The sequence below is a fragment of the Myotis myotis genome, unplaced genomic scaffold (assembly GCF_014108235.1).
Source record: "Myotis myotis isolate mMyoMyo1 unplaced genomic scaffold, mMyoMyo1.p scaffold_m19_p_26, whole genome shotgun sequence".
Lineage (NCBI taxonomy): Eukaryota > Metazoa > Chordata > Mammalia > Chiroptera > Vespertilionidae > Myotis > Myotis myotis.
Window position 1 is genome coordinate 302,803 of NW_023416331.1, and position 23,581 is coordinate 326,383.

At 38.2% G+C, this 23,581-nt stretch overlaps 1 protein-coding gene across 1 annotated transcript in view; it reads left to right on the forward strand.

Moving 5' to 3' along the window:
* The window catches only part of TSBP1 (testis expressed basic protein 1), an 87,973-nt gene extending 65,048 nt beyond the window's left edge, over window positions 1-22,925 (forward strand). The window contains exons 7-9 of the mRNA XM_036356259.1: window positions 16,172-16,192; window positions 17,474-17,488; window positions 21,935-22,925. Of these exons, the coding sequence (XP_036212152.1) occupies window positions 16,172-16,192; window positions 17,474-17,488; window positions 21,935-22,725 (827 nt within the window). The 3' untranslated portion in view covers window positions 22,726-22,925. The remainder of the gene's footprint in view (window positions 1-16,171; window positions 16,193-17,473; window positions 17,489-21,934) is intronic.
* The last annotated feature ends 656 nt before the right edge of the window (window positions 22,926-23,581 follow it).

Here is a 23,581-nt window from a genome sequence, read left to right on the forward strand (position 1 = left end):
TGCTAATATGTTTTTATTTCATGTTGTTCTGCCAGTTACAGCAATACCTATTGGTAAGTTGTTATTCATCTATTTGCTAATCCCAGTGTCCTGTAGACATTTTCCCTGATGGAAAGGATTTCACGCTCACATTGTCCCACCCCCTGTGCCTCCCTATTACATAGTACACTTAAGTTACTGAAGAATTCAGAAGCTATAATTTGGCCAGTGAGTGGCAACAAAAAATCTGAATAAGAAACAGAAAATTAAGACCCTGACGTAATATGTTTTACCTAATGAAGAGAAAAATTTAAATGTAATAAGCAAGGCTTTGCTAAAACTTATACATTCATACATCACGGATCCTGCTTAAATTAATCTAACCCTTCCAGAAAGGAAATTTGCAGTATGTTGCAAAATACATAAAATATAGTATCCTTTAAATTTATAATTCCATTCCAGAGATGTGCCCTAAGGAACAATTTAAATATGGGATAAAATAATTTTCATGATATCATTTGGTTGAGGGAAAAGGCCTGGCCTTTGTGGCTCAGTGGTTGAGCCTAGACCTATGAACCAGGAGGTCACACACACAAAGCGAAAGGGCCGGTGCATTGCTAATCAATGAGAACTGAATACATAATTCAGAAAGATAATAATTTGTTGTATTTTCTTTTTCAGCATTTGCTCCAGTAGCAGCTGGTGAGTTCATTGTCTTTCTCAGTTTCCTCTGGTCCTGTTACATCTGGGTTCCTTTGTTTGCACTGACACTCTCGACATCTGACAACACTGAACCCAGAGAGTCAGGTTATCTTCCATCTCTTTCCTCCATGTTTTCTCGTACTTCTTTAAGTTACAGTGGTTTGGGAATAGGGGGGTCGGGGGTGGTTTCTTTTTAATTTTGGTTTTGGTTTGGGCTTTGGTTTTGGTAAGTCAGAGGCCCATAGGAATAGGAATCAATGTGTCAAGAACAGAGAGAAAAAAAAGTTGTTCATTTGTTTAGAGAATGAGGTTATGGAAGAGAAACAAAAGGACACAATGCTGGCAAACATGTGAGGGTGAGAAGACAGGAAACACCAAGGAAATAACACACTAAGACATTTATATTCAATCTGAAGCTACAGGGTCACAAAATAAAACTCCGAAACATAAAGGTGAAAAAGTTAAATGAGAAGATATGAGTAGAAGGAGGGACAGGCTGCACAATGTAAACAAGGGAAACACTAAGTAAAATGGAGTGGAAGACAGAAGAGGTCGGCCTTTGCCCTCTCCCTGGAGTTTATCAGATGTAAAGCTGGACCATCACTGCCGCTCAGAGAGTAAGGGTTAGGAGCAGCACCCAGAAAGCCTTCTCGGACTTCTCTCTGAATAAATTGAGTTGGTACTTGCCTTTAATAATGCTCAGGCAAACTACAAACCTTTGTGTTTCCATTTTTTAAAAAAACACTGCTGGTCTAAATGTACCAATTAAAAATCAAAAATTAATAAAACACAAAATCAAAGCCGAACTAAATAAATGGAAAGATATTCCAAGACTCAAAATTGTCAAAATGTCATTTTTTCCCAACGTGGTCTGGCCACAACATCCTTTAGATCATCAGAGCCATTGGCTGGAAAATGGCACTTTTGATTTCCAAATCTTAACTGATCTCGACAATTTAATTCAGCATAATGGCAAGTGGTCCGAGGTTCCGTATGTCCAGGCTTTCTGGACACTTAGATCTTGTCCTTTCCTCTGTCGGTCCATCACCTCTTTTCAGATCCTACTTCTTAATGAGAAAACTCCTGAAACTCAATCCCCTCTGGTAATTAATAGGACACCAGTCAATGACACCTCCCCCACCACCATGATGTTACTTCCTCTGACTCTGCAGACCACTTTCCCCATTCTCCCCTCCACATGCAAGCCCCTCTTCGCCTTCCTCACCCTCACCCTCTGCCCCCTTCACTTCTCCACTTCTTGTTAAGCCCCCTTCTCAACCCATCCTCTATCCTCTATGCCCTCTAAGAATCCTGCACCAAGGGAGCCTGTCACTTCCACTCAAACCTCCATGCCATCTCCCCCAATACTCATTCTTGGGGTCCCCCTCCCCCTGAGACCAAAGCTCCCTCCCCCTCGGGTCTGTACACCCTACGGGAGGTTGCAGGACGACAGGGCATCATGAGGGTCCACGTCCCATTTTCCTTCTCGGATCTCACACAAATAGAAAAGAGATTAGGCTCCTTCTCGGATGATTCAACCAAATTTACAAAAGAATGTAAATACTTAAACATATGGTCTGACTTCTCCAGCTGTCCACCCATCCTTACCTCCACAACCCCCCAAGGAAAGGGGTCGCATCTGGGCAGCTGCTAGGGCTCAGGCTGACAAATTATTTGCTGAAAATTCAAACGAATTTAGGGGAATGCAAGGCACAATGCAATTCCTGCAGCAAGCCAGGCTGGGTCTGTCAGGAGCTTCCCCTCCTCCCCCACAGGAAGAGGACGGTGCATTTCCTCACTTGTCTTTCAGAGGGAATGTGGAAGGCAGGATTTAAAGCTGTCAACTATGACAGAGTCTCAGAAATCACCCAAATGTCCTCTGCTGGCCTGTCAATCATATTAATATCACATAAAATACACCTCAGAGCAAAAATTTACCAGGGACATTACGTAATTATTCAAAGAACAATCAATACGCCAAGAAGTCACAGAAATCCCAAATGTGTACCAGTATGTCCCAAACAACAGGGTTTCAAAATTCATTGGAGAGAAAACTGGTAAAGCTGAAAAGAGAAACAGAAAAACTCAAAATTATAGCTGGTGAACTCAACATCCTATTCTCAGCAATTGATAGATCATGAAAGAGGTGAATTAATTAGCCATACAGATATCTGAGGGGAGAATATTTCAAGCAAAGAGGCCAATAAGTAAACCACTCTGGCATAGAAATATTTTCAGACTCTTTGAGGGAAAGCAAGTGAGGCTGGAGCAGAATGAAAAATAAGGTGAAGGGAAGCTATCAAAGAGTTATAGGGGATTTTGACCTGTCATGTTTTTATTTATTTTCCCTTGAGCATGTTAGCCATGTATAAATAAAACATTTCTTTTACATTCAAGAAAAAAGTTATGGGGGACAGTCTGTGTTCCTGGGGTCTTCCTTTGAAAGGTGCTGGGAGCCGGTCCATGCTTGCTGTTTCAAGGGACCTGGCATATGGCATACTGTTTTTAATATGTTTGCTCACCTTCTTGGCACTATGTGTTTTAACCAAGGTCTCTGAGAAAGGTTGTTTCCCCAGGTAGGGATTTTCCCCTGAAGTTAGGGAGGGAATAAAACCACTTAACTAAGTGCCAGGTGGGTAATTAATCACTTTAACTATGAACAATCATGCTTAAGCTACATAATCTTTACTCCCTGGAATGGAGATAAGAAACGCCCTAACCTTTGTAATAGAGATTGATAGGATTGAATCAACTGGTATAAATACAGATGTAACAAGACAGCAAAAGTCAGAACTTAGAACACAGAACTTAGGACACAGAACTCAGAAGAAGACAGAAGGAAGAACACAGAACCTACAGACAGAAGAACTTCGCTGGAGAGAACATGGCAAAAGATCCTGGACTGAACCTGACTACAGAAATTGGCAAGAGAACCTGACTAGAACCTGGTAACTGAACCTGGCTGGAGAACCTGGACAGAACCTGGCTGGAGAACCTAGCGAGGGAACTTGGCTACAGAACCTGGCTGGAGAACCTGGAGAACCTAGCAAGAGAACATGGACACAGAACCTAGCTGGAGATCCTAAGCAGAACCTCTCTGGAGATCCAGACCAGAACTTGGCAGGAGAGCCTGGCTAGAGATCCTGGCTAGGCTGCTGATCAACTGAACGCTGTCTCCGTGTCCTTCCTTCTTCGCCGACTCCGTCCACACCTTTGGGGACCCCTGGACCTGCTGGGGTTGGACCCCGGCAGAAAGGTGTGGTATGGTAATGACTTTGGTCAAGCAAGATATGGCCAGTCGCTGGTGGGTCTTAAGCAGGGGAGTGACCTGGTCAGACAGGAAGTGTAAGAGGTGGCTACAGACCTCTGGGAATGCCCCAATCAAGGACCCCACCAGCCTGTGGACACTCTCCAAAGCCAGAGGGGTGTTAAGCCATATCTCCCCCAACTCTGCTGAAAGCGCCTGTGTGTTCCCAAGTGCAGCCCCAGAGCCAGGTCCTGGAGGAAATACCACAAATTAGTTATAGCCTCACCTTCTAGAATAAAAAAAAAAGAGGGTGCTTTCTTTAAAATCTTTATTATTGAAAGTATTATATATGTCTCCATTTTTCCCCATTGACCCTTTCAAACCTGCCCCCGCCACAGGCAAAAAAAAAAAAAAAAAAAGTTTCTCATTGCCAGCCTAAATTGTAAGAAACAAAGTAAATATAAATTCTTAACTAGGATGTGTTTGCTACTTCAAATGCAAAAGCAGAAGCACATATCATCAAACACCATGTAAAATAAATAAGTATCACAAAAAAAAGAGAATAATAATTTTTCAGCAACCAAACTCTGAGGCACAGAATATTACATTATACCTCATAAAGAATTTAAAATTCTGTTATAAAGAAATTTAATGAGCTAGAAGAAAACTCAGAAAACCAATTCCATGAACTCAGGAATGAAATCAATGAACAGATGAAGTTATTTACCTAAGAAACTGAAATTATAAAGAAGAACTGAATAAATTCTAGGGCTGAAAAAGTCATAAATGAGATGAAGGAAGCAATAGAGTGTATACTAGTATGTGGCAAGGCAAACCAATGGAAGAAAGAATAAATGACTTGGTGGATAGGAATATAAAAATAATTCAGTTATAAAAGGAGAGAAAACAGATTTTTTAAAAGTGAAAAAACCACAAAAGCCATCAGATTCTATCAAAAATGCAAATATAAGAATAATTGGTGTGCCAGAAGAAGATAGGGAGATGGGGACAGGGTTTAAAGAAATAATAGCTGAGAACTTCCCAAACCTTGGGAAGGAATTGGACATACAAATCCATGAAGCTAATAGGACATCCTATTACCTCAATGCAAAAAGACTTTTCCAAGACACATTGCAATGAAACCATCAAAAGTCAATGATAAAGAAATAATTTCTCACAGACAGCAAAAAAAAAAAGAAATAACCTGCAAAGTAACCACCATGAAGCTAACAGCAGATTTCTCAGCAGAAACTCTACAAACCAGGAGAAAGTGAAATATATATTCAAAGAGTTGTAAGATAAAAGTTGCCAGCCTAGAATACTTTCCAGCTGTTATCTTTCAAATATGAATGAAAAAAATAAAAGCTTTCCCAGAAAAACAAGATCTAAGGGAATTTACCAACACTAGACCTGCCTTACAAGAAATGCTGAGAGGAATTCTTCAAGCTCAAATGAAAAGGCACTAATCACCAACATAAAAACATATGAAGAAGCCATCTTTCTCAGGCAGAGCACATGCCTCCATGTGACATCAGCTGGAGGAGGGGAGAGCAATAGCCCGGCCCTCTGGGATCCCTCTTGCCCCACCCTGTGAAGCTTATACTTGTCTGAGGAATAAAGCCAGAGGCTCTTTCAGGGACTGAGCCTAACAGGCAACTTGCAGGGGAAGGAGAGATGGATCTCTGGGTGCTCTGAGATTTTGGTGATCTGCCCCCAGGCCCAGTGCTGGTAAAAGCCAGACTTGGTGCACAGCTTGGTTCTTGCCACATGCATCAGGCCCAGCAGAGGTGGTCACAATATGTGGATCACTGATAGCTCCTAAAGGTTGCCAGAGCTAGTCACAGACAGCACCTGCCATTAGCCTGTTTCAGAGTCACCCCCAAGAGGCCCAGACCAATAAACTCTGTGTCCAGCTTCAGACAACAGAGCAGGAGCCAATAAGTTTCTCAAACAGCACATCCAAGGGGCGATCTCAATAGGCACCAAACCCTGCTGAGGGGAGTTCTGCTTTATATGCTCAGCACCTGCACAGTAGCTTGCATGCCATGTTGGAGGTTGAGCCTCACAGTCAGCCAGCCTCAATCTCATGCACAAAATAGCAATCAAGACTCAATTACAAAAGGAGGGCCAACATAACCCACACAAGGAACACTCCTAAAGCAGGTGATCAGGGATACTGTGCCAAAAGACACCTACTACATAAGACCACCCTAGCAAGCCTGGGAGTCTTAGCAGATCTACCTAATACATAGTAACAAACACAAAGATGCAGCCAAAGAGGAGAGACAAAGAAAGAGGCCCAAATGACAGAACAGAAGAAATCTCCAGGAAAAAAAAGAGCTAAATTAGGTGGAGGCAAACAGTTTATCAGCTATAGAGTTCAAAGTAATGATTATAAGGAGGCTCACTAATTTGTAAAAGGATATAGAAACCATAAAAGGGGGCCAGTAGAAATGAAGAATGAAATATCTGAAATCAAGAATACACTGGAAGGAATAAACAGGTTGGATGAAGCAAAGGATCAAATCAGCTATTTGGAAGACAAGGTAGAAAAAACACCAATCAGAGCAGCAAAAAATAAAATGAATGAAGATAGTTTAAGGGACCTTTGGGAGAACATGAACTGCAACAATATCCATATCAAAGGGGTACCAGAACAAACAGAGAATGAGCAAGATTGAGAACCAATTTAACCAGGTGAAGGAAAAAGACACACAGGTCCAAGAAGCGTAGAGAGTCCCAAACAAGATGGACCCAAAGAGGCCCATACCAAGACACATCATAATTAAAATGGCAAAGTTTAAAGACAAAGATAAAATCTTAAGTCACAAGGGAAAGGCAGTTAGTTAGTTACCTACAAGGCAGCTCTCATAAAGCTGTCAGTTGATTTCTCAAGAGAAAGATTTCAGGCCAGAAGGGACTGGCATTAAATATTGAAACAAATGAAAAGCAAAGACCTACAAAAAAGGCTACTTTACCCAGCAAGTCTATCATTTGATATTGAAGGAGAAATAAAGAGCTTCTCAGACAAGACAAAGCTAAAGGAGTTTGTTACCACCAAACCGGTATTATAAAAAATGACAAAGGGCTTGTAAAGAGGAGGAGGAATAGGAGGAGGAATAGGAGGAGGAGGAGGAGGAGGAGGAGGAGGAGGAGGAGGAGGAGAAGAGAAGAAGAAGAAGAAGAAGAAGAAGAAGAAGAAGAAGAAGAAGAAGAAGAAGAAGAAAGAAGAAGGGTTTAAAAATAAAATGACAATAAATACTTATGTATCAATAATCACTTTAAATGTAAATGGCTTAAGTACTCAATCAAATGGCATAGGGTAGCTGAATGGATAAGGAAACAACTCCCATATATATGCTATCTGTAAGAGACCCACCTCAGAGGAGATGGGAAAGGTATTTCATGCAAATGGAATTTTTTTTAAAAGCTAGGGTGACAATATTTATTATATCTAACAAAATAGACTTTAAAGCCAAGGCTATAGTAAAAGACAAAGAAGGACACTACATAATGATAAAGGGAGCAATCTAACAAGGCAATATAATCCTTGTAAGCACCTAAATATGTCAAATCTTTGTGACAAAAAGAAAGAAGTTGACAGCAATACAGTCATAGTAGGGGATTTCAACACCCTATTGACATCAATGGATAGATCTTCCAGACAGAAATCAACAAGGAGACAGTGGCCTTAAATGACACACTAGATTCAATAGATTTAACTGATATCTTTATAGCATTTCACCCAAAAGCAGCAGAATATGCATTCTCTTCAAGTGCACCTGGAACATTTTCTAGGATAGACCACATGTTGGAACACAAAACAAGTCTCAATAAATGTAAGAGCCTTGTCTGGTGTAATTCCGTTTATTGGAGCATCGTCCCCCACACTAAAAGGATGTAGGTTCAACTCCCCGTCAGGGCACATACCTGTGGGTTCTAATCCTCCTCAGGGTGCATGTGGGAGGCAATCGATCGATGTTTCACACATCGAAGTTTCTCTCCAGCTCTTTCTCTCCCTTCTCCTCTAAGATTAGTGAACATAACCACAGGTGAAGATTAAAAATAAATAAATAGCCCTGGGCAGTGTGGCTCAATTGGTTGGAGCATCATCCAGTGCACCAAAAGGTGGGGGGGTTCAATTTCCAGTCAGGGTAAATTCCACGGTTGCAGGTTTGATTCAATCCCCAGTCAGGGTTCATGCGGGATGCAATTGATTAATGTTTCTCTCTCACATTGATGTTTCTCCTCTCTCTCTCTCTCTCTCTCTCTCTCTCTCTCTCTCTCTCTCTCATTATATATATATATATATATATATATATATATATATATATATCCTATCAAATTAAATAAACAATAAATATAAATAAATGTAAGAAGATTGAAATCATATCAAGCATCTCTGACCATAATTGTATGAAACTAGAAATCAACTGCAAGAAGAAAACTGGAAAACACCTAAAGACCTGTAGGCTAAATAATGCAGTACTAAAAAATGAATGGGTTAACAAAAAAATCAAGGAAGAAGTTAAAGGATACCTTAAACAAATGGAAATGAGAACACAACAACCAAAAATCCATGGGACACAAAGAAAGCAGTCCTAAGAGGAAATTCATAGCATTCCAGGCATATCTCAAAAAACAAGAAAAATCTTCCCCCCAAAATCTAACTTTATACTTAAAGGAACTTGTAAAAGAACAACAAAGTCCAAAGTGAATACAAATTAGGGAATAATAAATATCAGAGTGGAAATAAGTCTAACGAAACAATAAAAAAGATCACTGAAACCAAAAGCAAACCTTTAACCAGCTTATTAAGAAAAAACAGAGAGGACGCAAATAAATAAAATAAGAAATGAAAGATAAGAAGTAAAAACTGACAAAAGAAATTCAAAGGATTGTAAGAAAATATTATGAACAACTATACAACAAATTGAACAATCTGGACAAAATGAATAAATTTCTAGAAACATAATCTTCCAAAACTGATTCAGGAAGAATCAGAGAATCTGAATAGACAGATGACAATTAGTAAAATTGAAGCAGTAATAAAAAAACTCCCAAAAAATAATAGTCTTGGACTGGGTGGCTTAGCAGGTGAATTTTACCAAATATTCAGACAAGAAATAAACACCTACCTTTCTCAAACTCCACCAAAATATTCAAAAGAAAGGAAGACTCCCGAGCTCATTTTACAAAGCTAACATTATCATAATTTCAAAATCAGATAAAGACACTACAAAGAAAGGGAATTACAGACCAAGATACATGATGTACATAGATGCTGAAATCCTCAACAAAATATTAGCAAATTGGATCCAAGAATATATTAAAAAGATCATATAACATAACCAAGTGGGACTTATTTTAGGGGTGCAAGGCTGGTACAATATCTACAAACTAATAAATGTGATATATTACATAAACAAATTGAGAGACAAAAGTCACATAATCATATCAATAGATGCCAAAAAAAAGCATTTTATGAAATCCAACACCCATTTTTTATTTTAAAAAACTCAACAAAGTGGGGATAGAGGGATCATATCTGAACCTAATAAAGGCCATATATGGCAAATCTACATACTCAATGGGCAAAAACTAAAGCCATTTCTCCTAAAAACTGGAGCAAAATAAGGTTGTCCACTTTCACCACTTTTATTCAACATAGTAGTGGAAGTACTAGCCTCAGTGATCAGACAAGAAGAAAAAATAAAAGGCATCCAAGTTAGAAAGGAAGTTATAACACTGCCATTATTTTCAGATGACATGTTATTGTACATAGAAAACCCAAAAGATTCTACCAAAAAACTACCAAATTTAATAAATGATTTTGGCAATGAAGCAGGATACAAAATTAACACCCAGAAATCGTTGGCATTTTAATGAACACTCAGAAAGAGAAACTTCACAGATCTAGAACAAACACTCTAAAATTTATATGGAACCAGAAAAAGACACGAATAGCTGCAGCAATCCTGAGAAAGAAGAAAAAAGTTGGAGGGATCATAAGAGCAGATATTAAGTTGTATTACAAAGCCACTATAATGAAAACAACCTGGCATTGGCACAGAAACAGACAAATAGATCAATGGAACAAAACAGAGAACACAGGTATCAACCCAAGCCATTATGCTCAATTAATCTTTGATAAAGGAGGCAAGAGTATACAATAGAATAAAGGCAGTCTCTTCATAAATGGTGCTAAGATAATTGGACAGCTACATGTAAAAAAATGAAACTAGACCATCAACTTACACCATACACAAGAATAAACTAAAAATGGATAAAAGATTTAAAGTCATGAAACCATAAAAATTCTTGAAGAGAAAACAGTCAGTAAAATATCAGACTCTTATGTAGCAAAATTTTCACTGATACAATCCCCAGTGCAAGAGAAACAAAGGAAAAAATAAACAAATGGGACCACATCAAAATAAGAAGCTTCTGCACAGCAAAAGAAATCAGCATCAAAATTAAAAGGGAACCCACTGTATGGGAGAACACATTTTCAAATAATACACCTGATAAGGGGTTAATATCCAAAATATACAGTGTGCTCATACAAATCAACAAAAAGAAAACAGCCCAATTTTTAAAAAATGGACAGAAGACCTAAATAGACACTTCTACAAAGTGGACATACAGAGGGCCAAGAGACATATGGAAAAACGCTTAACATCACTAATCATCAAAGAGATGCAAATTAAAATGACAATGAGGTACCACTTCACACCTGTCAGAATGGCTGCCATCAATAAATCAACAAACAAGTGCTGGCAAGAATGTAGAGAAAAAGGAACCTTAATACACTGCTGGTAGGAATCAGACTGGTACAGCCACTATGGAAATCAGTGTGGAATTTCCTAAAAAAATTAAAAAATCCATTTGACCCAGTGATACCAATTCTAGGAATATATCCTAAGAAGACTGAAACACCAATCAGAAAGAACATATGCACTCCTATGTTCACAGCAGCATTATTTATAATAGCTAAGATCTGGAAACTGCCCAAGTGCTCATTAGTTAGATGAGTGGATAAAAAAGCAGTGGTACATCTACACCATGGAATACTATGCAGCAGTAAAAAGGAAGTATCTCTTACCCCTTGAGACAGCATGGAGGAACCTGGAGAGTATTATACTAAGTGAAATAAGTCAGTCAGAGAAAGACAATTATCACATGATCTCATTCATATGTGGAATCTAAAGAACAAAATAAATTAGGAACAAATTGGTTCAGAGTCATAGAAGCATGAAACAGACTGTTGAATCTCAGAGGGAAGGTGGGGATGGATGGGTGGGTGGGTGGGAAGAAATCAACCATAACCCATGGACACAGACAGTGGTGTGGTGAAGGATTGGGGCGGGGGTAGGTTAAAAGAGGTCAATAGGAGTGAGAAGAGGGGGACATATGTAATACTTTCAACAATAAAGGTTAAAAAAAGAACTACAAATTGGCAGTTACAAAATAGTCACAGAGATGTGAATTACAGCATAGGGAATATAGTCAATAATATTACAATAACTATGTATGGTGCCGGATGAGTACTTGAAATATCAGAGGAGTCACTGTGCTGTTAACATGAAACTATTACAACATAATATTGAATGTAAACTATAATCTAAAAATAAATTTAAAAAATAAAAAATAAATAAAGGTCATAGATGACAAATGCACAGCCAACAATATATTGAATAAGTAAAAACCACACGTGTTTCCCTTAAGAATGGAAACAAAAAAAAAAAGTTGTTTGCTTTCACCACTCTTATTCAATATAGTATTGGAAATCCTAGCCATAGTAATCAGACAGAAAGAAGAAATAAAAGGAACCCAAATTAGAAAGGAAGAAGTAATTGCATGCCATGCAGATGACATGATACCGTATATAGAGAATCCTACTAGAAAAAACTACTAGAATTGATAGATGAATTCAGTGAAGTAGCAGGATATTAAATAAATATGCAGAAATCAGTTGCATTTTTATACACCAATGATAAACTATCAGAAATGGAAACTAAGAAAACAATCCCATTCACAACTACCTCAGAAAGAATATAATACATAGGAATAAATTAAACCAAGGATGTAAAAGACCTGTATTCAGAAAATTTTAAGACACTGAAGGAGGAAATTGAATAAGATACAAATAAGTGGAAGCATATACCATGTTCATTGAAAGGAAGAATTAATGTTTTTAAAATGTCTGTACTATCCAAAGCAATCTACAGATTTAATGCTATTCCTATCAAGATACCAATGACGTATTTCATAAAACTAGAACAAATATTCTAAAATTTTTTATGGCACCATAAAAGACCCCAAATAGCAACAGCCATCTTGAGAAGGAAAAACAAAGTTGGAAAAATCAAGCTATTTAATGGCAAACTATACTACAAAGCCATAGTTATCAAAACAGCATGGTGCTGGCATTAAAAACAGGCACACAGAACATTGGAACAGAAGAGAGAGCCCAGAATTAACCATCCACATATATGGTCAACAAATATTGAAGAAGGGGGCAAAACCACCCGAAGGGAAAAGGACAGTCTCTTCAACAAGGGTGCTGGAGAAACTGGATAAATACATTCAGAACAATAAAGTTGAACCCCTATCTTAAACCACTCACGAAAGTTAATTCAAAATAGATCAAAGATTTTAAAATAAAACCTGATACCAAAAAACTTCTAGAAGAAATGTAGATCTTGGCATTGATTTTCTGGATATGACATCAAAAGCACAAACAATAAAAGCAAACACAGACAAGTGGGACAACATCAAACTTAAGAGCTTCTGTACAGAAAAAGAAACAGCAAAATGAAAGGCAACCTTCAGAATAGGAGAAATTTTTTACAAACTAATTTCAGATAAGGGGTTAATATTGACTTTACTCATATGTGGAATTTAATGAACAATTTGAACTACCAAAAGAAAAAATAGAGACAGAGTCATAGATAAAGAATAAACAGACACCTCTGGTGGAGGGGTGGTGGTGTGGGGGTTGAGGGTGGAGGGGTTGAGTGAAAAAGAGAGAACTCATGGACAAAAGTATGGTAATTGTGGGGAGACAGAAGGGGCAAGGGGGTGGATGAGGGAATAGAGGGGGAATATGGTGATAGAAAAAATAGAACAGAACAGGAATAGAATAGAATAGAATAGAATAGAATAGAATAGAATAGAATAGAATAGAATAGAATAGAATAGAATAGAATAGAATAGAATAGAATGGAATACTCATACAACTCAATATCAAAAAACAATCCAATTTAAAAATGGGAAGAGGAACTGAAGAAAAATTTTGCCAAAGATATCCGAGTGGACAACAGGTACATGAAAAGATTTCATCACTAATCATCAGGGAAATGCAAAGCCAACCACAATGAATTATCACCTCACATGGGTTAGAATGGCTACTGTCAAGAACACAGAGATAAGTGTTGAAGAGATGTGCAGAAAAGGGAACTCTTATACATTATTGGTGGAAATGTAAATTGGTTCAGCCACTAAGGAAAACAATATTGAGTTTCCTCAATAATTAAAAATAGAACTACCAGAATCTTTACAACCTGGACCCAACAAAATGGCTCCCACCAAGAAGGGTGATGAGAAGAAGCGCTTTTCAGCATCAATAAGGTAATGACCAGAGAACACACTATCAACATTCACAAGCTTATCTATGGAGTGGGTTTTAAGAAGCACACCCCTCAGGAACTCAGAGAGATCTGGAAATTTGCCATGAAGGAGAGGGGGAACTCCAGATGTGTACATTGACACCAAGCTCAACAAGGCTTTCTCAGCCAAAGGAATAAGGAATGTCCCTTATGTGTCTGGGAGTGGTAGTCCAGAGCACGTAATGAGGATGAAGATTCACTAATCAAGGTCTATATGTTGGCTACCACTTTCAAAAATCTATAGTTAATGCTGATTGTTGAACAAAGTTATAAAACTACAAAAAAAAAAAGAAAATAGGTTCTCCAAATGGTACAGCAATTTCCAGTGTACACCAAAGAAAGGCCTTGGGGAGGGGCCAGGAGTTGGGAGGGAGGAGGTCATTGGAGTGGAGGAAGGGGAGAACATCTGTAAAACTTTCAACAATAAAGTTAAATTTTTTAAACAAGGAAATGAAAATGGGGTATTAAAGAGATGTATGTACTCCTTTGCTTATTATAGCATTATTCAATAGCCAGAACATGGAGACAACCTAACTGTCTGTATCAACTGATGAATGGATCAATTAGATGTGCCCTATATACACAGTGGATATTATTCAGCCATGTGAAAGGAGGACATCTGCAATTTGCAACAACATAAATGAACCTTGAGCATATTTTGGTAAACTAGATGCCCAGTGCATGGATTCGTGCACTGGTGGGGTCCCTCAGCCTGGCCTTCACCCTCTCACAATCCGGGACCCCTCGGGGGATGTCAGACTGCCAGTTTCAGCCCCATTCCCGCAGGCCAGACCGAGGGACCACACACATGCATGAATCTGTGCACCAGGCCTCTAGTATGCATATAAGATCTTTGTTTAATCTCTTCCCACCTTCTCCCCTCCCACTTCCATCTGAGATTCATCAGTCTGTTCCATGTTTCCATGCCTATTCGTTGAGTGTCTGCTTCCTGGTGGTCAGTGTGCATCATGGCTACTGGTCAAATTGTCAAACAGTCAAACAGTTGAACATTTAGCCAGTCACTTAGGCTTTTATATATATAGATGAACAAGACAGACAGAGGAAGACAAGTACTGTATGGTATCATTTGCATATGGAATCTAATAAAGCCAAACTTATAAAAACAGAAAGTTCCAGAGAGTAAGGGATGTGAGATAGGACAGATGTTCAAAAGTACAGGCTTGCAATGAGTCATAAATAAGACCTAGAATAGCGGTTCTCAACCTGTGGGTCACGACCCTTTTGGGAGTCAAGCGACTCTTTCACAGGGGTCACCTAAGACCATCGGAAAACACATATAAAATTACATATTTTTCTTGTGATTAATCACTATGCTTTAATTATGTTCAATTTGTAACAATGAAATTGGGGGTCACCACAACATGAGGAACTGTATTAAAGGGTTGCGACATTAGGAAGGTTGAGAACCACTGACCTAGAAGTTTAATACACAGCATAGTAAATGTAGACAATAATATTGTATTATAATCATCAAACTTGCTAAGAGACTAAAACATATGACTCCAACCACAAAAAAAGAAAGGATCATTATGTAACACTAGAGGCCTAGTGCATGAAATTCATGCACTGGGCGAGGGAGGTCCCTCAGCCCGGCCTGTGCCCCCTCGCAGACCGGGACTCCTCGAGGGGTGTCCACCTGCTGGCTCCTTACCGGTCGGTTCTCTGCTTCTTAGCGGCAGGCTCCTTACCAGCAGACTCTACAGCTCAGCTCATTGCTCCTTAGCGCTGCCGCAGAGGTGGAAGAGGCTCACTAGTCATGAGCCTGGCTTCTGGCTGAGCAGCTGCTCCCCCTGTGGGAGCACACTGACCACCAGGGGGCAGCTCTTGCATTGAGCATCAGCCCATGGTGGTCAGTGTGCATCATAGTGACCAGTCGTTCTGGTGGTTCCACCGTAACAGTCCCTTAGGCTTTTATTATATAGACTAGAGGCCCGGTGCACAAAATTGGTGCATGGAGGGAGGGGGGTCCCTCAGTCCAGCCTGCACCCTCTCCAATCCAGGACACCCAGGGGAATGTCCAACTGCCGGTTTAGGCCTGATCCCGCAGGGATCATCCTTCTTGCAATCCGGGACCGCTGGCTCCTAACGTCTCACCTGCCTGCCTTCCTGATTGCCCCTAACCACTCTACCTGCCTGCTTGATTGCCCCTAACCATCTCTGCTTGCTCGTCTAATTGTCCCCTAACTGCTCCCCTGCTGGCCTGGTTGCCCCCTAACTGTCCAGAAGGAAGTCGGATGTCCAGAAGATGTCCAGTCAATTGGTCTAATTAGCATATTACCCTTTTATTAGTATAGATTGTCCCTACACTGGCAATCATATTACTATATGTAAATGTGTCAAGTTAATGTGCTGTTCACCTTAAATGTGCAAATATATTTCAATAAAAAGTGTTTAAATAAAGCAGCTAAAGGACAAGAGCAGTGGAAGTTGCCCACATTTAAATAAATGGAACTTAAATGCATGTCACAAATTCTACCCAGTGCAGAGACTTATGGGATGGAAAATATAGGAAATCCCAGTATCTACTGATGTGTTTGTCTTTCTCTTTCAGTTGACGATTCTGGAAAAATCAGTAAGTTTGGATCATTTCCTTACCTTACCTATTATTGTATCCAGGACCCTTGAGATTTTGTTTCCAATTTTTTTTGTATTCCACATTCTTCTAACTTAGTCATTATTTCTTAAATTATATTCTCATACTTTGATTCTCTCTTATCTATGTTTATTTTATAACAAAATAGAATGGTCTTATATTTTATTTGGGCTATTTACTACCAAAGATTGTTGGCATATATTCCCATCAAGTCTACCCACAAGATAGCCTGTTTTCCTTGTGTTATAATCTGGCAATGAAAAATTTTCACTAAAAAAGAAAATCCTCTAAAACTGATGTAAAGAATAGGTGTCAGTCATCTACTGATGGGCACATGGGCTGTTTCCAGACCTGAGCTATTGTAAATTGTGTTGCTATGAACATAGGGGAGCATACATTCTTTCTGATTGGTTCTTCAGGTTTCTTAAGACATATTCCTAGTGGTACATTTACACAATGGAATATTAAGCAGCAGTAAAAAAGTAGGATCTCTTACCCTTTGAGACAGCATGGAGGAACCTAGAGAGTATGTTAAGTGAAATAAGCCAGTCAGAGAAAGAGAAGTATCATGTGATCTCACTTATATGTGGAATCTAATGAACAAAAACTGATGAACAAAATAGATTCCAAGATAAAAGCAAAGAACAGACTGTCAAATCTCAGAGGGAAAGTGGGGAGCCGGGGGGAAGATATTAACCAAAGAACTTGTATGGGTATACATGGACACAGACAATAGGTTGGTAAAGGCCTGGAGGAGGGGGGTGCAACAGGTGCAGTCTAGAAGGAGTCAATGGGGAAGGGAAGGGGGCATTTGTAATACTTTCAACAATAAAGATTAATAAAAGATATAGATTAGCTATGCATGTAAAAAAGAATAGGTGTCAGGACAAGACACAATATTGACAATTGACCAACAACACACATTTTCAAACTGATCTGATGGAGAACGTGGTGGGGGGCGAGGGGGCTGACTTGTGAAAACAATGAAAGTAGGAAATTACAATGGGAAGGTATGAAATTAGTAAAGCGGATATTGCTTATCAAGGATTCAATCCCACACACCAACTAAATGACACCCTAGTGTTGCTGTGGAGGAGGATAGAGCATGGGCCAGCAGCAATCCTGGGGCTGAAATTACTGGGGGATTCCACATTCCCCGCTGGTCCTGCAGAACATTTACCCACAGAGGGTATCATTAGAACTGGGTTCTCCTTGAGTTAGAAAATTCCCACTAATCTTTCTTTTGTGTTTTATTTTTAGCATTATCTCCTATGGGTAAGTTCCTTATCTATTCTTAAATGATATTGTACATTGTTTATAGTTATTTTCTGGCCTGGCTGTTTCTACTCCCAAAATACATACTTGTGCTTCTAAGGCCATTTTAAATGTCCCCATTCTCCAAAATGAAGCAATATTTTCGATAACTATTTCTGGAGAGATTGCTATAGAGGAGATGAAGTTCACACAAAAGAGTGGCATAATCTCTGGCCCTCTTCCTGACTCTGAGTCTCCTCACTGACTCCCAGCAAAACACGATAAAAGAAAGATTGGTTCTGAATTCCATTAGTTCCTCGCTGGTAATTCAAAACTCTTTTTCAGTTGTAAGTAAAGGCCTACTGTATTATATGAATAGAAAAAAAATAGTTCAGAACAAAATCTTATCTATTTTCTATTGCCTCTAAATAACTTGACTTTGAGGGATAGTAGGTATTGAACACCTACTATATACTAGGCACTGTGCTAGGCATTTTCAAAGCCCGTAAGTATCTCTTATTCTTACCATAGCCCTGCTTGGTAGCTATTATTACCCCCTGCTTTACAGATCAGGAAACTGGCTCAGGCATTTCCGAGGTTAAAGAGTTGGTAAAAAGCAGGATGCAAACACAGGGCTTCCTGTCCCAAAGTGAACACACCTTCTGCCTCTACACACTGCATCTTATACTGAACCACAAATGCCTTTGTTGTGATTACTCCGGAAGCCTTATCTATAAAGCAAATATTTGTAAGTATAAATATGCATCTACTAGAGAAGCTGTAAATTAAATGCACACAAAAGGTTAAAAATAAAAGGCATCCATTTAAATTGATGCATGGCTTTTAACTGTTTTCTAAATTCAAATTTCTCTATGTCGGGATTATTTAATGTAGGCTCAGCTCTTCAAGGAAATCCATCATATGAAATGAAAGAGAAAGGCAATTTTTAAAACTCTGTAAACATAAGAAGCAAGTAAGACTGAGATGTAGTGACATACACTCAAGCATCTCAAACATTCTAACCACGGGCAAACACAAAGATGCTCCTATTTACACCTCACTCTTCTTCCTCAGTTTCCACTGGAACGAGGGTTGGCTTGTGGTTGGGGGAGAGGCCGTGAAGTTGGGAGAGAGGGCATTCCCAGCAGTCATGAGGTGCCTGCTCCCCAAGTGCCCTCCCCACCTGGGGAAGGTGATAAGGCCAAGCATGTCCCTTAAAAAGGAAGGGGCGATGAGAAAGGCTCACAGGCCAAGTCCCTTCCTAGAAATGAATTCGTTCTTGGTAAATGATTTTTAATTGCCAGAAATACAATCTGTTTAACTTTTTCATTTCTTTACTTTAAAAGATATATTGTTATTGACAATATTTCAAACATGTTCTTCCCTGTTAATATTTTTAATAAAAGAGGGTTAAGGTTGAATTCCTTTATTCAAAGAAATATTTATGACACATCAGCCCATCAGACTTGATCACCTCTCAGGTTGAGACCCTAATTTTCTCTCCTCTATAGTCAGCTGATAAGTATGTGACCTTTTAAATGTTGGTTCGTGGTCTGAGAACCAGGATGCTTCATCTTCTACAGTCCAGATCTGACTGTGCTCTCACTGGCGGGCACTGGATTAAGAACCAAGTAATGTTAGTTTCCTAAGAAAACCCCTGATCTATTTTCTACATTATTTAAGAATCATAACAATTATGATGGTTAAATGTGATAATTATTTCTTGATATCTTTCAGCTTTGACAAAACTTATCAATTAAAATGTTTTTTTCAATTTAAACTTTTTAATCAGCCTGAATACATTACAATGATTTTCAAGGTCTTGATTAAATCTTTTAATTTTATTAGAATTTTGTTGTATAAGCTACCACCTGCAATGAATGGACACTTAGCCAGGATTTACAAAGATTTGTATTATGGAACTCGTGGGGAGCAAGGGGGAGGAAAGACTGATGCACCATCTAGAAATCTGGAAGAAGAGAGAGAGGAATTTAGGGTTTGGTGGAATGATGATTTGTGCCTTCCTTCCGTAATACAAAGTTGAAATAAAGGGAACCTCACTTTATGGGATAACTAGATTCCTAAAAAATACATCCCCAGCAAAACTAATTTCTTTCATTTAGTTTGAGATCAAAAATATTAAAACATTCAAGGGTATGAAGATCCTATGAGAAGTGACTGGAGGTATTTTGTATTGGGAAAAATAATAAACATTTTATAAATTCTACAAAATTGTAGCTAAAACAGACACTGATTGTTTCCTTAAATACTAGAATACTTAATTTTGATTGACAGAATCTATATTATTTAGGAGGTAAATTTAGGTTAAAAATGGGTAATGCAGTAGTATAAGTGACAGTAAATAAGGAATAAATTACCTCCAAGAGATGGTAAAACTAAAAATTATTCATAAACTAAGAAAAGTCAGTTTGTTTCGAAGTACATTCCACTGAATTCATAAAGTTAGACGCTTTGGTGGAAAAATACACTCTCTTCACTCCACACCACACCCCAAACAGAAGGTGTCCACTGGCGATACTGACAGATAGCAAGATATCCTGGGCTGTTTTTCTCAGTACGGAAGCACCAGGGATATAGTAGCACTGACTTTCATTGGAAAATTGGAAATGAGTTTGTCTAAAATAAAATATCTAGTTTCTATATCTTAATGAGCAAGGTAGAGAGGAAAATACACCAAAAAAATAAAAAGTTCAGAAAGCATTAATTCAGAGTTTCAAATAAAATTTTTATTTTGGTGTCAAAAGTTTAAAATGTCAAACAGGAAACACTGAACTACGACATCCATTTTGATTCAGTTACCTCTCTATCTAATACAGGTGTGTCTCACTTTTTACTACTGATAAAATACAGTTCTATATATGTCAATTTTTCAAACAACAAACTCTAAATGTACCAAAAAGCTTTTAATATTGAAAAAGTCAAATAATTAGTTATTATGCAAGAAGTCTTCCTGTAATGTATATATCATTCCTCTAAATTATTTGGTTGGAACTAATAATAACTCGTCTTAATAGTTTTGAGAAAGTTTTTGCCTGGTCTGTCTCATTTGGTTGTAGTAATAGCCAATACTTATTGACTGCTTACTATGTCCCATGCACTGTACTGAGTGCTTTACTTAGATGATATTATTTAATCCTCACAACACTTTTGTGAAGAAGTTACTACTATTGCTCCCATTTTACAGATAAGAAAGTAAAGTTTACAAAAGGTCACCCAGCTAGTTAGGTATGGAGCCAAGATTTGAACTAGTCTGACTCTAAAAGCCATCCTCCTTAAACTATCTGTCTAGAAAACTTAACTCTACAAAGTGGGCAGAGCAAACAAACTAAATATGAGGTGTGAGTCTTTGGGGGTTAACCGACTTACCTAAATAAACCCTGCTGGCAGGAATACTAAACCCAGGTGTTCTGATTCGGCTTTTAAATTCAGTATTCTTTCTACTATATTAATATTGAATGTTAGCTTTGTTCAAAGCAAGACACACCTCTGCTCCATAGCATGAATCCACACAATTCTTCTTGATAGCACAGATTTTGTTTTTCTTAATTCAGACAGTCAAATTGCTAAAAAATAATAATAAAAAAATTTTAAAAACTAGCTTAAAAATTCAATCTTTTTAGGTAACACATAAATAAGACATAGCAGAGCTGCTTTGCCTAAACATAATAAAAAGTCCCTGAAATTTTTGCAAAGTGAGTTAGCCCATATTGCAAGAAACAGTCTAGTAGTAGTGATTAAAACTGAACTCTGGAGTCTAACTGCTCAGTTCAAATCCTAGCTCCACCACCTGCTAATTTCATGACCATATTCACACTTATTTAAACTTTCTGTGCCTCAGTTTCTTTATCTATAAAATGGGGGTAGTAATAGTCCTTACCTTAAATGGTCATCGTGAGGATTACATAAGTTAATGTGTATAAAGTGCTCAGAACAGTGAGTGCCTGGTATGTGGTGAGCACTTAATTAATATCAACTAGCACTATTATTACTTTTGCACAATGAGATGTGCTTTTATTTAATATGGAAAGTATATTTTGAACTTCCTTTTTCTATTTTAAGAAACAATATTGTTTCTTTCCACAATTGTTTCTAAAATTAAATTATATTTCTTTTCCGAATACATCCTTCTTTAGCTCCTATTCAGCATTATTCATTTGGTAGAACATACTGAACAAATGCCAGCTCGCTTATACTACATTTTACTTTATCTTTCATTAATCTTCCAATTTATCGAAAGAGTCTGGAATGTTATCAACACTTAATATAATTTCACGTGTAGCATTCCACCATTTTATATTTTCAGGAAAAACTCAAGTTATCTCCAGCCTGTCAGTTTTAAGACACAAAAAAAAAAAAGAAAGAAAGAAAGGAAACCACTATCAGGGGGGAAAGTAGGAATATAGAGAAAGTACTTATCTGAATTGTGCACTTTTGTTGTGTGCTCAGTTATATTTCCAGGTTACATGGATGGAGAACTTGCAAAAAAATCAGATCCCAGAGTCTCGATTCTAAAAACTGGAGGCACTGCAAAGTCAAAGCGTAGCGAAGACAAAAACAAGGAAGCACTAAAGAAGGAAATCTCCTTCACAGGTTCTGAGGAGTCCTTGGTGCACAAAACAAAGTCAGAAAGAAAAGCAAAAGACACTGATTTGGACACAGGGAAGATAGACATGGAGGCCAAGGTAAAGGGAAGTGATATGGGAATGCCAAGAAGAGAGGAAGCCCAAGTAAAGGCGAGTGAGGCCGGAATACCACAAGGACAAGCATCTCAAGAAAAGGAGAATGAGGTGGAAATACCACAAGGACAAGCAACTCAAGAAAAGGAGAATGAGGTGGAAATACCACAAGGACAAGCAACTCAAGAAAAGGAGAATGAGGTGGAAATACCACAAGGACAAGCAGCATCTCAAGAAAAGGAGGGTGAGGTGGAAATACCACAAGGACCAGAATCTCAAGTGAAGAAGAGTGAGGCCAAAACACCAAAAGGACCAAAAGCGAAAGTAAAGAAGAGTGAGGCTGGGACACCACAAGGTCAGAAACCTCAAGAAAACACTGAGAGTTCTGAAGCTAAAGGAAACCAGGTCAAAGAAAAGGAAGATGCAGGAAAGACTGAAGATACGAAAGAAACTGATGCCAAAGACAAGAAAAGTGGTGAAGGAAAGGACCAAGTTAAGGGAAAGAAAGAACCACAAGTCAAGCGTAAAAAAGCAGAAGCAAAAAAGGAGACAGGCAATTAAATGAAGGAAGTACAATGAAAGGAGGCAGAGTGAAGATAAATGAAAGGAAAGCCCGTGTGACAACTGATTATTATGGATCCTATCGCCCAGATCCGAGTCATATCCCAGCCATTGCTTAAATGGATTATAACTATAGAATGCTTATGATCCATATATCTTTAGAAGTTTCACCATTTTTAGACCTCTCAGCCACAAACCTGTTTCCAACCTTTTTATAAGTTGATACTTATATTACTTAGTCAAGAAAGCCTGGATACTTTCTGAAATAAAACATTTTTATTAAAAATATGTATAATGTTTTTTGACAAATATTATATTTGTGATAGCCTAACCAACCAACCAACAAATTCTCATGGTGGGCCTAATGCTTGCAAGGCACTGTTCTAGTAATATGGGATATACAGAAACAATGTCAGAGTCCCTGCATTAAATTGCTTGTAACATATATAGTGACATAATATGACAATTTTTAAAAAATAGACTAAAGTGTCAGAATGTAGTTTAGATGGACAATATAATAAAAGTTATCAACTTCTTGGTATAAGAAGGCAAAGAGATTATCTTCATGGGGAAGGGAAAGATGGTATGTGACATGTCTCAAAAGATGGATAAGATGTTGCTAAGCTGATGGTGTAGAAAGAGCAAAAAAAAAAAAAAAAAAAAAAAAAAAGGCAACGGGGTAAAGACTGCTGTGCCATGCTCCAGGGGAAGAAGGAACTGAATTGTTGCAGCAGGTTTATGGGAAGTATTCAGGGGTACAATCTTGAAAAGGGGGGTTAAAAGAAAATTCTGAAAGTATTGGCAACACAAGCTTGGAATTGTATTATACTCATCAGGCAAATGGAAACTTTCTGAG